At 42.9% G+C, this 14,078-nt stretch overlaps 1 protein-coding gene across 2 annotated transcripts in view; it reads left to right on the top strand.

The window, feature by feature from the left end:
* The first annotated feature begins 2,282 nt into the window (after positions 1-2,282).
* arhgap21a (Rho GTPase activating protein 21a) overlaps positions 2,283-14,078 on the top strand; it is a 108,282-nt gene continuing 96,486 nt past the window's right edge. The window contains exons 1-3 of one of the 2 annotated variants that reach the window (XM_031836094.1): positions 2,283-2,506; positions 2,669-2,720; positions 3,774-4,015. In XM_031836094.1, the coding sequence (XP_031691954.1) occupies positions 3,941-4,015 (75 nt within the window). In that variant the 5' untranslated portion in view covers positions 2,283-2,506; positions 2,669-2,720; positions 3,774-3,940. Of the gene's footprint in view, positions 2,721-3,773; positions 4,016-14,078 lie in introns of both variants that reach the window. The other variant, XM_031836093.1, reaches the window with a different exon arrangement.

Raw genomic sequence — 14,078 nt, 5'->3', positions numbered from 1 at the left:
GGCACTGTGATAGACTGTATCCAATTTATTGAGTATTGTATTGGTCGAGGATCGGTAGGATGGTCAGTTTTACAAGGGTATGTTTGGCAGCATGAGTGAAGGATGCTTTGTTGCGAAATATGAAACCAGAAGTATACAGTGTTGCTGTCACCTACCTAAAGCCTTTTATTTTTAATTGATGAACGAACTCAGCCACCACACATAATGCAGTGTGTGGGATAAGGCAGAATTGTAAGCTTTGTGGGCTAATGCTGTTTTTATTGGCTGTCTAAATGCAGGAGATATTAATTTCAAGATTATATGTATCATATGTATTAGGCTCCCAAGTGGCGCAGCAATCTAAGGCACTGCATTTCAGTCCTAGAGGCGTCATTACAGACACCCTGATTTGAATCCAGGCTGTATCACAACCAGCCGTGATTGGGAGTCCCATAGGGCGGCGCACAATTGGCCCAGTGTCGTCCGGGTTTGGCCGGTGTAGGCCGTCATTGTAAATAATAATTTGTTGCCTAGTTAAATAAAGGTTCAATAAAATAAAATCATGTACCTCCTCATATCCCTCTTCTTTGGGTAGAAACTAGGGTTATTTACAAGGCCTACTTCAGCACCTGATTCTGTTTCAACCTATAACAGGATAATAGGAAGCCGTGAAGCTATGCTAGCTGAGGTAATGCTACGTGTTCTTTAGAAGTGTGCCCTAGAAAACATCACTTTTTGTTTTTACTTTGTGAGATGGTAAATTCAGCGCTTCAGTTTTATTTCTGCATTGTAACTCAACATTTTATATCAGTCAAATGTCATTCCATATAACAAATTGAGAAATGGAATGCCATTTGTTGTTTGTGAGGGAAAAGCACCAGTGTTTCTTCAGTAGTCGTAGCAATTTCTCAGTCTACAAAATGTTGCTGTAAATCAACTTGGCTGCAGTAATTAAAGCTGCTGCAGTATGCCCACAGTATAACTCTGTGATACTATTTTCATACTACTAAACCTATCATGAATGTCCCATACATAGTGTATTAATAAACAGCATACAAACTAATATGTTTTTGCTACAATAGTATGCAAACCCCTCCAAAAATAAAGCTCAAGCCTGCACTGTCTGGTTGAGGGTCCAGCGGCTCTTTAAACAATGGATTCTCTCTGAAGCTAGGGAGCCCTCAACACATAATGGGTCAAAAGAGTCCTCCTATTGTCCCACTTCTATTGTTCTGTTGGAGTACACTGCAAACAGAACATTGTCCCCCTTTGTCTTTGTCTGGATCAGCTGTGGAGCCTTTTTCATGCATTATGGAGTCCCATGTGTCCACCATGCCCTACATGTCACAATAATACAGTTAGGGATCCAGCCCGTGAATGGCAAGTGGCCTATTACAACTCAAGGAACACGTTGGAACCATTCAAGAACTGAAGGAGGGGGAAATGTGTGAATCTTGCTCAAAGAGCTAATATTATCTATGACATGCTAAGGAAATACACTGAGATGTGGAAATAGGCCTATAGAAAAAGGTTCTGATAGCTTAGCATAATATGAACAGGGAAGGAGGTTCTCTAGATAAGATGTATTGTATTTTTCTTAACAGACTATGCAGGAAGCTATTTGCCAAAGAGCCAGAGGAGAATAGGAATTCCAGCTCAGCTATGCCCATCACGCCAAGACCCTCCATTCAGCTGACACTCTTTTCTGACAAGAGTTGACTGTGCTCTGCGCTGCACTTTGACTCATTATGGATAGTAGGTTACTATACACTGTACCAGACCCGAAAGTGCAGAATACAACGTTTTGGCATCCTCCAGGTTAATTCAATTGGGTTATGTGAAGCTGGCAAGACATAGTGTCACGTACTCTCTCTCTCTCTTGCTCACTCTCTCTCTCTCTTGCTATCTCTCTCTTGCTATCTCTCTCTCTCTCTCTCTCTCTCTCTCTCTCTCTCTCTCTCTCTCTCTCTCACACTCACTCACTCACACACACACACACCAAAGTTTTTAGCGGGCTTCCACAGCTCGCCAAATTACCTTTAGATTGTTTAATTATGCCTATAGGTCAAAGCATCGATGATCCTGTAAAAAGCCACTTGATTGACGTGTGTATTTAAAAAAAACACCCTGATCAAACGTTTAGTGATGTGTCACTGAAGTGACCACTAATATTCCTGGACATCTTACGTAAGAACCTGTCCAGTTGGCTGGGTTTAAAAACACGATTTTAAACGTTGAATGTGATTGGATAATAGACCCGAGAGTGAGCAGAGGGGCGGTGTTTGTAGAAAATCGGAGATTCGTCCATCCTGCAACCTAGTCTGTTGCGCGCTGCCAACAGGGACCAAAAAGGAATACGACGAATTACTTTTTGTTTCAATTCTGTTATGAAATGTGGATGAAGAACCCTCTCGGATTTTATGAATTTTAATGAAGAACAACGCCGTGAAATTTCTCGCGTGGTCAAAATAGTACATCTATTGTAATGGGCGTTTACCTTGTTTTTTTAGCCTGATTTTCCTAACAGGTAGCTAGCACTAGCTATCCAGTGTTAACTACTCAAACGAAAATAGCCCGCTTGTTGTGGTTTTTGGTAATGGTAGTCAGCGAAAACACACTTGCATTTGACACATTGCCTATTGCTTTTGAATTACTTCTATGAGTAACAGTCATTTCTCTTCTTCTAAAGCGAGGACAATGTATAATTTTGTGTTACGGAGTTCTCCATGAATTTGTAACAGGTAGGTTGCTCATGCAGATGTACTGTCCTACCGACAGCTTCAGTTGCTGTTTGTTTGATACAAACTTGTGTTGTGATACAATGTTGTTTTTGTAAACACACTCGCCGAAAGCGTTTCAATTTAGAGCTGGACCGAATTATGTGGCTATTTTGCGACAACTATAAACCATAGTTCCATTGAACGTTCTCTGTGGTAGTTCGTTTTGTGGCTTTGGGCGCATGATGGCTGATATTTGCTCGTGCTTTCATTGGCAACCTATCCAGAAAACTCTTGCGTCAATCTTAGGCTACTGTGTGCATGCAATCCAGTCGTGTCTAAACAGAATAGTATTTTGATTAATATCAATTTTATTATGTATTATGCATATCTACACCTGACCATTTGGCAATGGACATCGGTCAAGCATTACAACAAAGTAATAAAATACTTTTTTTTTTTTTTAAACACCCTAAGCGACTTGGTCGTTATACCACATGCTTATCAAAAGGCATGTAACCCAGCTGTCGACTGTCGTCAGTATCTCGATTTAGGTCAAACAAGTGGATACCACAATCATGCGACAATGACAACAACGCACTTCATTGCATCTGATGGCAACTGAGATCGGACCATGCAGGATTATGATAATCACAGTTCATTGTTTACAAGCAATAGTAGTGTAATACGGTACAAGTAGCCATCTCCTGCCGAAGTGCTCTCAACAGGATTGGATCCTGGACTGATGCGCAACTGAATGTGGAATACAAGAGCAATTACATTTGTTTAGAGATGGCTTATATTGAATGTGTTATTGTGTTGGTCTTTCGTTGCATAATAACCAATGTGACAGAGTATATTTGAAGGCCCATGGGTATCCCACCAGTGTGTAAACATTTGTGAATGTAGCCTAATAAACATTTTTTTTTAATTTTTTTTTTTTTTTACTGAGACCAAGAAGCACAAGACCCAGTCATTCAAATGGCCTACTGGGGAGGTGCTTGTTGTGAGTCTCGGATAGGGTGCGTGTATTCATTTCATCATCTTTTAACTTTCTACTGTGTTTATTCCATGTAGAGTTTTACAATCAACGAAAATGAAGAGGGAGGACTGTGGTGTGGATTAGAACCCTTTCTGCTCCCACCGTGGCTGAACGGAGTAGCCTATCACTTGGTTTTGGATCTCTCCCCCTTTCTCAATGTGGGCTCCAAAGGACTTTTGCCTTGGTGGTTTGAAATGAAATAATGGCGACACGTTGGACTGATTCACCGCAAGACGATGAAGAGAATAAACACGGAGACGTATCTCGAAGTTGTGAGGTAAGACTTTTCCCACATTTTAGGTGTGGTAAGGCTGAGAATGTGACAGTCCCTGTAAGCTTGCAGTGCAATCTCACATCAGACAAGTGCTTGTTTCTAATTGTGACAGTGGTGTGTCTTGCCCACCCACAGCTGTAAAATGGTGTGGATATGTGTGTAATATTGAGTTTGTTAAATTTGCATAGACACAAATCCTAGGAATGCATTTTAATCACCAATGTAGTCTAGAGATAACAGCTGTCTATCACTGGGGTGTCAATCAACAAGCTCTTTGATTAGAGTTCCTGAACCAATTCAAAGGAGATACTGTGCTCTTGATGGCATAATTTCACTGTGATCCTTTTTATCAACACTGGCACTGTGTTGCACTTGCTACACAATGTTTTGTACTTGGTTCACGCTCACTAGTGATTGACACTTATGCCGGAAACAAGCACAATGCACACCACCTGTTGGAACAGCAACACATTTGAGACTATAGCATTTACCTCAGACCCACTGACTATAATAGGTCAGACTTGTAATGCTTTCATTGTTTTGTAACCCACAGAATGTTATTGTGATGCATGGAGGACTTGATGCCATGCTTGTTGTTAGTGATGTACAGGTAACTGCCAAAATAAAGCAAACACCACCATAAAGTGTCTTTTTTTAATAGGGTGTTGGTCCACCACGAGCCAGAACAGCTTCAATGCAGTGTGGCATAGATTCTACAAGTATCTGGAACTCATTCTTCCACAAGAAATTCCATTGGTGTTTTGTTGATGGTGGTGGAAAACACTGTCTCAGGCACTGCTCCAGAATCTCCCATAAGTGTTCAATTTGGTTGAGATCTGGCGACTTAGACGGCAATGGCATATGGTTGACATATTTTTCATTCTCATCAGACCATTCAGTGACCACTCTTGCCCTGTGTGGATGGGGACATTGTCATACTATGGGGGCGTAGCCATGGTAGCCAAAGTAATGTCCTGCCTATCATTTCTATACATGAGCGTGATGGGATTGCTTAATTAACTCAGGAACCACACCTGTGTGGAAAGGTCTGCTTTCAAAATACTTTGTATGCCTCATTTACTCAAGTGTTTCCGTATATTTTGTTGGCAGTTACCTGTACATCAATAGGCCTATGTCTGGAATACAAGGTGGTTTGTGTGTGTGATGGCTCATGCCATCTGTTATTTCAGGCCAATAGGTAGACTTGATGCTGACCATCACCAACATTTGCTGAATGCTATTAAAAAGACACTACGCGACACTGCTGTTTGATAATGATCCTCACTTTCATAAACCCATGACCTTTTGCGCTGCTGTGAATCCCGGTGCAAAGTTTCTATGTACAAACTCCCACTGAGTGACTTAAGTGTTGCAGAGCAATGCGACGGCATTCACATCTGCCGGCGTGTGAGGTGACAGAGTTCACTTCTCTTTTTTTATAACCACTTTCCGAGTGTTTACGGCGTCCAAATAGAATTTCCATTTGCTGATCTAATCTTACTGTCCATTTTCTGGCCAGCCCTAAACCGAGCTAAGATAAATGCCACATTCTAGAACACATCTCTAACCTCATCCCAAGCCCCCATGAGCACAGTGGCATCCACAGTTACATCATCGTCATCAGAGGCTGGCTGCATGTCATAACAGTATAGCAGCAGCATGTTTTGGATTAACCCGTCATGCGAAATGGCAAAACCACTACTGTGTAATCCTCTTACCCAGTGCAGGAGTGTGTACTGTATGGATGTCAAATCGTTGGGAGCAGGGCAGGCAAGGAATGGATGGCAGGGGAGTGTTGGAAGGAAGGGGTGCCATGGAAAGGGAGAGTGAGGTGTGCTCATTGGCGGTCAGAAGTTGTCTGAGGTAAGCTATTCTGAAGTTCGAAGCGGTGCGGATCTCGAAGCTCAATGCAGACAATAAAGCCCTATAATACATTAGGAAGCAAGCATGGAGGGGGAATAACACCTAAAAAAACTACAGCATACTTGGTTCCATATTCTGGAAGGCTATGACTTTTATAGCCAGGCATGGATCTGTGAAGTAGCCTTGTGGTTTGGTTTTACTCCCAGCAGTTGTTCCAGTCTAGTACCTCTCAAGCCACCTAAAGATTTCCTCTTCACCAAGTTAAACTATAACCACAGTTTCACAGCAGGTGATTCTGAATCCTTCAGCAGACACAAATTTTGTATCTATCATGTTTTTGTACAATGTCCTCTCTTTCTCGCATTCCCCCTCTTTCCCGGTACTTACTACTGTAAGCAAACATGTACTCACAGTCCCACTTCTTCCCTATTTCGTCGCTGTTTCACTTGTCTGTGCCTTAATTTAACGCTGTGCTGCTGGGTGACTCTATGGTAATGGAATTATGCTGAGACTCAAATTTTTTCACTTTAATAAACCATACCGCTATGCAAAATGGCTACTTTGAACAGTTTACACAGTAAAAAAAAAAAAACACATTTACTGGAAAACTGCAGATGCAAAGTTTACTAACATAATTGCGGTAAAATGTGCAGTGGAAATTGTTAAAAGTAGTCATTATGCATAGTTATACTGTTTGTTAAACATTGAAATACATAGTTTTTGTTTGGTATACATTTTGATAGTAAAAACATTTCAGTCTCATTGTCATTCCATTACCATGGAATTGCCTGTCTCAAACTTTTGTTTTTGGATGATAAATGTCCACAATTGCAGCTGAGGGCTCTTAAAGACAGTGGTGGAAAAAGTACCCATTGTCATACTTGAGTAAAAGTATAGATATCCTAATAGAAAGTTATTCAAGTCACCCAGTAAAATAGTACTTGAGTAAAAGTATTTGGTTTTAAATATACATAAGTATATTTTAGCAATTACATGTACTTTTGATACTTAAGTATCAAAAGTAGAAGTAAAATTATAAATCATTTCAAATTCCATATGTTAAGCAAAGCAGACGGCACAGTTTTCTTGTTTTTAAAATGTACGGATAGGCAGGGGCACGCTCAGACATTATTTACAAAAGATGCATTTCTGTTTAGTGAGTCAGCCAGCCTGTAGGGATGACCATGTGTTCTCTTGATAATTGCATCAATTTCACAGTTTCCCTGTCCTGCTACGCATTGAAAATATAAGGAGTACTTTAGGTTTCTCAGTCAAATGTATGGAGTAAAAAGTACAATACATTCTTTAGGAATGTAGTGAAGTAAAAGTTAAATACCCAATAAAAACTAGTAGTACTTTAAAGTATTTTTCCTTGAGTACTTTACACCACTGTTTAAAGACCCCAAAGATGATAATGCAGGACCGCTCTGCCCAAAGGCCTATGTCCCAGTCCACTATTTGAAAAATGACAGCGTTCAAAGGGGAGGTCCTCCAGAGGTTGATGTAGGATCCTGAAGAACAAATGCCCCTCTTATTTCACAATTTCTCCTTTCAAACATGGAGGTAGATGGAAATGCAAAGATGTAGCCACGTGTCAGCGCTGTGCTCTTTACGCCCGAAGCCCCCTTTTGTGAGCAATAATCAGCACCTGCGGCCTGGCATGTGGGAACTGGGCAGGTGCTACTCTGTACCTGCTAACACACACGCAGACACACACACTTCCATCCCTTGTCTCGTACCCAAGCGCCACTGCTTATGAAATCCCATTCCCTCGGGTCTAATGAGAGTTCAGGCCCCAGGCAACCAGGGCAGGACAGAGGCTGGGGGGGGGGGGGTTGTAGTGGAACTGCCTCTGTCCCATTCACTCCCATCCCCTTAATGAGGGAGATTTCAAGGCCTGTCTTCTCCTAACCCCCTCTCCCCGGCTGTGAGGAAAGTGACGGTAGCCACGCAGGGGTAATTTAGGCACAGCTGCTCACAGTCATTAGGAGAAAAACACTCCACATACACACCCCACTCCTCAAACCCCTCCCCCCTGTATTCAGGGCTGGGTCCAGCATGACCAGCTGAGGCCTCTCTCCTCCTGAGTGTCTGGCTCTGGGGTTCATCCTGGGTGATCCCCTCTTACCACTCTCAACTAACCCAAACATGATGCTCAATCCACAATTAGAAGGACCTATGGTCCTGTTGCCTACCCTTTCATTCACATAATACTATGGCTGTTTGCTCAGAATTTGTGACGTATTGATCCGTTATAAAAGGGTGTTCGTGAGGAAGGTCTGTCGCTGTCCCTCCCTAACCAACTACCTCTGACTATGATGGTTCAAACCATTTCATCGTGTTGATGCAGGGGTGTGCATTCCTGCACTAGGTCAGTGCCGGTTGTCATTGTTACCCAACCTCCAATGGCTATCTGTGTTTCCTTTTTCCGACATGTATTGATCCATCCCCTGCTCAGAGAGAGAGAGGGAGGGAAAGAGGAGTAGCTGTGTTTTGAGTGCTGTTGATGCACTCCTCTTTCCACTAGACGTAGCCTCTCCCTCCCCTGTAAATCCTGCTCTTTTATCCCCGATGCGTTTGTCTTTCACTCGCCCTCTATTCCGACATGTTTTCTGTGACGCTATATTTAACCCCAGGGGGTTGAAGTAAAAAAATAAATAAAAAAAACATTATTTCCTTCCCTGACTTTCTGCTTGAAGCCAGAATGCCAGTTTCCAGAAAGCGCTATTTTTAACAGTGAGTTTGATGTTCTGTGGTCAGTGCACTCCATGTGGACTGTAGTGTCCATGTGAATGCTGTTCGGTTTGGGTGGAAACTCGAAGTGAAAGACTTTCCCACAGTCTATCCCAACACCACAGTCCTTGTGTCAAAGACACATTTTCATGGAGTCCCAGTCTCAATTACGCCTTTTATGATCTCACTGTTACGATGAGCTGAAGTTTTTTTCGTCACATTATTTTACTTTGGGGGGGGGGGGGGGGGGGGTGTGAGATTTAATCTCATCCTTAGTAAATATTTCCGTTCATTTTGTTTTGTCATTTTATCAATGCTTAAGTTAGAAATACAAATGAGCTGGAATTGTGGAGATTTGAAAAAACGAATTTGCTCTGCTTCTCCCTCGTCTGCAGCTCAATGCCCTCTATATGCACTTTCCTCAAGGTTTCTTCATATAAACAAGTCCTGAACACAAGCCCCTGACCTAAACTCCACCCAGGGAAAGATCATTATGCCCCCCCCCCTGTACAAGAAACACACACCTTGTCTTGGGGGATTTACCATGAGTGTCCTTTCTAAGGGCTTTCCCTGTATGCAAACACCAAGATTGGCCCTCAGCCTGTTATTGTCACGACTGTGAGTGTGTGTCCAATGTGTTTTTCGGCATTCCCTATCTGGGTCAAGCCTGCCATCAATTGCCCCTTTTTTCCCCCTGGAAGAGACAATAGGAAGCTCTGACATGTGTGGCCTCGTTGGACTGAAGGTCACCTATTCATAGCTACTTTGCCGTGGTGTGTGTTTCATTTGGACACATCTACTCATTCCAGGGTTTTTCTTTATTTTGACTATTTTCTACATAGTTTTGATGTCTTAAGTATTATTCTACTACGAAATAACACATATGGAATAATGTAGTAACCAAAGTAGAGTCTTCAAAGTAGCCACCCTTTGCCTTGATGACCGCTTTGCACACTCTCGGCATTCTCTCAACCGGCTTCACTTGGAAGGCTTTTCCAACAGTCGAAGGTGTACCCATATATGCTGAGCACTTGTTGGCTGATTTCCCTTCACTCTGTGGTCAAACTCTTACCAAACCATCTCATCTGGGTTGATGTCAGGTGATTGTGGAGACCAGGTCATCTGATGCAGCACTCCTCACTCTCCTTCTTGGTCAAATAACCCTTACACAGGACAATGCTGGGTCATTGTCCTGTTGAAAAACAAATAATAATCCCACTAAGCGCAAACCAGATGGGATGGCGTATCGCTGCAGAATGCTGTGGTAGCCATGCTAGTTAAGTGTGCCTTGAATTCTAAATAAATAACCGACAGTGTCACCAGCAAAGCACCATCACACCACCTCCATGCTTCCACGTGGGAAATACACACGCAGAGATCATCCGTTAACCAACTCTGCGTCTCACAAAGACACTGCAGTTGGAACCAAAAATCTCAAATTTGGACTCATCGGACCAAAGGACAGATTTCCACCAGTCTAATGTCCATTGCTCGTGTCGCTTCTTATTAATGGTGTCCTTTTAGTAGTGGTTTCTTTGCAGCAATTCGACCGCGAAGGCCTGATTCACGCAGTCTCCTCTGAACAGTTGATGTTGAACTCTGTGAAACATTTATTTGGGCTACATTTTGTGGCTGGTAACTCTAATGAACTTATCTGTAGCAGAGGTAACTCTGCTCTTCCATTCCTGTGGCAGTCCTCATGAGAGGCAGTTTCATCATGACACTTGATTGTTTTCGCAACTGCTCTTGAAATGTTCTGTATTGACTGACCTTCATGTCTTTAAAGTAATGATGGACTGTCATTTCTCTTTGCTTATTTGAGCTATTCTTGCCATAATATGGACCTACACTTTTACTAAATAGGGCTATCTTCTGTGTACCACCCCTAAATTGTCACAACACAAGGAAAGAAGGCACACCTGTTATTTGAAATGCATTCCAGGTGACTACCTCATGAAGCTAGTTGAGAGAATGCCAAGAGTGTGCAACGCTTTCTTTGAGGCAAAGGGTGGCTACTTTGAAGAATCTCAATGTAAAACATATTTTGATTTTAAAACTTTTTTTTTTGATTCCATATGTGTTATTTCATAGTTCTGATTTCTTCACTATTATTCAACAATGTAGGAAATAGGAAAAATAAAGGGAAAAAAACCTTGAATGAGTAGGTGTGTCCAAACTTTTGACTGGTACTGTATGTGTGGCCGTTACCTACGTTTTTTTTCTTCGCGTTGACCCCATCTTTTCTTCTGGTCGAGGGATGAAGTCCCCTCACGGCTTGGCCCTGCTGGATGTTATCTCTCTCTCTCTCTCTCTCTCTCTCTCTCTCTCTCTCTCTCTCTCTCAAACTGGCTATGAGCTGAATGCCATTATGGCACTGGAGAGAGGGACGGATGGATGAAGAGGGGAGGGGGTCAGGAAGAAGAGAGATTAGCTGGTGGAAAACATGCCAGCCCTTTTCTTTCTCTCCCCCCCCCCCCTCTTTACTCCAACTGGCTCACTGTCACAGCTTCTTCTGCCTGGATGCCCCCGTCCTTCTGGAAGATAAAGGGACGGTGTAGAAAGAAGTGGAGGAGGGGAAAGACAGGCAGACAGACACTGCAGCACCAGTCTAATGCTCGCTGAAGCCGAGGTGGTGTCCATTACATATGCCCAAGGCGTCTATGCTGCCTCTGTCTTTCTGTTTCTCAAGACACGCCACACTGATTCTGATATGTAGTAGTATGAAGTACAAGGACGCAACTTCGCCCACCTTACATTGCGGTCGTACTCTCTCCGTTTCTCTTTTTTTCTTTTCATTTGTTTCCCTCTAGTTTTTATTCATCAAGTCACAGATAAACACTGTCGGTGCGGATGGATGAATGTGCGTACAGAGGGATGGGCATTGTCATGCCAAATAGTGACCGGCTGCCGCCAACTGCTATGAGCCTGATCAGCCATCCTGTCAACCCCCCCCCCCCCCCCCCCCCCCCCTCTTTCTCTCTGTCTCACTCCTTCACGACACAGATGCTAAAAGTTTAGTCTCTTTCAATGCCTTTTGACGGCCGCTGACTAACACTTATCTCCCTCCATAACAGAAATTGCCTTGGAAATATGGTTTCTTTGATGTACAACTGTGTCATCTTCCAGCTACTCTTCAGCTGATAGGCTACATGCAGTTATTATACCAAACCGATTCCCATAAAGACAAATTATGCTCAATTATTGGCAGTGGCATCTAAACCTTTGATGTGCGTAGATCTCAGACCACAAATCTAATGGGGAGAAGTTGCCTGTCCTTTTTGTTTCCTTACCAGTAATTTCCTGCATACCAGCTTTTCTCCTGACTTGCAAATCTACCTCCAAAAGCACTTTCACTTCTTTTCCTGTGTGTTTTTCAATGAGAGCTTACGTAAGGTTGTTATCGGGGTCATATCTTGAGCTCTGGTGTTAGTAGGGGCTTTGAGGTTCTTGGCAGGAAACCACATTATTTCCTGTCGGCGTCAGTACTGAAAATGAGCAAGGGCACCCTGATGAATGAATGATTTCATGAATGAACGGCAGAATGAGGGAACGGTATAGAAAATGTAGTTCTTATTCTAATGTCGGAGGCCGATGTTTGGTGTTTTTGTACAATATCCTTTGGCCAATGTATTGGGAAATCTTAGAAACCGAGACCTGTAGTTGACCTGACACCAAAGCCCACTCACTGTATGTCGGTTCACAGTTCAGTTCACCTAGATCCACCTCTACGCAGACGACACCATTCTGTATACTTCTGGCCCTTCTTTGGACACTGTGTTAACAACCCTCCAGGCAAGCTTCAATGCCATACAACTCTCCTTCCGTGGCCTCCAATTGCTCTTAAATACAAGTAAAACTAAATGCATGCTCTTCAACCGATCGCTACCTGCACCCTCCCGCCTGTCCAACATCAATACTCTGGACGGCTCTGACTTAGAATACGTGGACAACTACAAATACTTAGGTGTCTGGTTAGACTGTAAACTCTCCTTCCAGACCCATATCAAACATCTCCAATCCAAAGTTAAATCTAGAATTGGCTTCCTATTTCGCAACAAAGCATCCTTCACTCATGCTGCCAAACATACCCTTGTAAAACTGACCATCCTACCAATCCTCGACTTTGGCGATGTCATTTACAAAATAGCCTCCAATACCCTACTCAACAAATTGGATGCAGTCTATCACAGTGCAATCCGTTTTATCACCAAAGCCCCATATACTACCCACCATGGGACCTGTACGCTCTCGTTGGCTGGCCCTCGCTTCATACTCGTCGCCAAACCCACTGGCTCCATGTCATCTACAAGACCCTGCTAGGTAAAGTCCCCCCTTATCTCAGCTCGCTGGCCACCATAGCATCTCCCACCTGTAGCACACGCTCCAGCAGGTATATCTCTCTAGTCACCCCCAAAACCAATTCTTTCTTTGGCCGCCTCTCCTTCCAGTTCTCTGCTGCCAATGACTGGAACGAACTACAAAAATCTCTGAAACTGGAAACACTTATCTCCCTCACTAGCTTTAAGCACCAACTGTCAGAGCAGCTCACAGATTACTGCACCTGTACATAGCCCACCTATAATTTAGCCCAAACAACTACCTCTTTCCCAACTGTATTTTATTTATTTATTTATTTTGCTCCTTTGCACCCCATTATTTTTATTTCTACTTTGCACATTCTTCCATTGCAAAACTACCATTCCAGTGTTTTACTTGCTTTATTGTATTTACTTTTCCACCATGGCCTTTTTTGCCTTTACCTCCCTTCTCACCTCATTTGCTCACATTGTATATAGACTTGTTTATACTGTATTATTGACTGTATGTTTGTTTTACTCCATGTGTAACTCTGTGTCGTTGTATCTGTCGAACTGCTTTGCTTTATCTTGGCCAGGTCGCAATTGTAAATGAGAACTTGTTCTCAACTTGCCTACCTGGTTAAATAAAGGTGAAATAAAATTTTAAAAAATAAAGCTATTTGGAGTAGGTGTAGTTTAGACTGTGATACAATACCATGTCCCTCCATGGCACATGCATGCACTGTGTGTCGTTCAGAGCAGCAGGGCCTGTGCGTTGGGCATTGATTTTGTGTGTGTGTGTGTGTGTGGACGAGCGATGGAACTGCACGTCTGCACCACACGATCCATAACTCAGGATTGATTGGATTATATTGGTGGGGAACGGTGTGATGGTGCTCTGGACTAGCCTATTCCTGGTAGTGGGAGGATGGGATGGGATGGGGGGTGCACAGCCACGTTTCAGCAGAACGTTACAACAGCATGTTGTTCAGCTGCTATTTATAGGCAGAGGCTCACACGTGGTATTTTCCAAATTCTTTGTTGTTGTTTGCCCTTTTCATCTCCTCTTTCCAGATGTTTTGGACACATTATGTATGAGAGTGACAGATTTGTCTGGATTAGCTTAGTCCCCATCATGCCTTCCACAGCCTTTGTCATCTTTGATCTTTTGC

The sequence above is a fragment of the Oncorhynchus kisutch genome, linkage group LG11 (assembly GCF_002021735.2).
Source record: "Oncorhynchus kisutch isolate 150728-3 linkage group LG11, Okis_V2, whole genome shotgun sequence".
Classification (NCBI taxonomy): domain Eukaryota; kingdom Metazoa; phylum Chordata; class Actinopteri; order Salmoniformes; family Salmonidae; genus Oncorhynchus; species Oncorhynchus kisutch.
The sequence above is the reverse complement of the archived record's forward strand: the minus strand, read 5'-3'. Positions and strand labels throughout refer to the sequence as shown.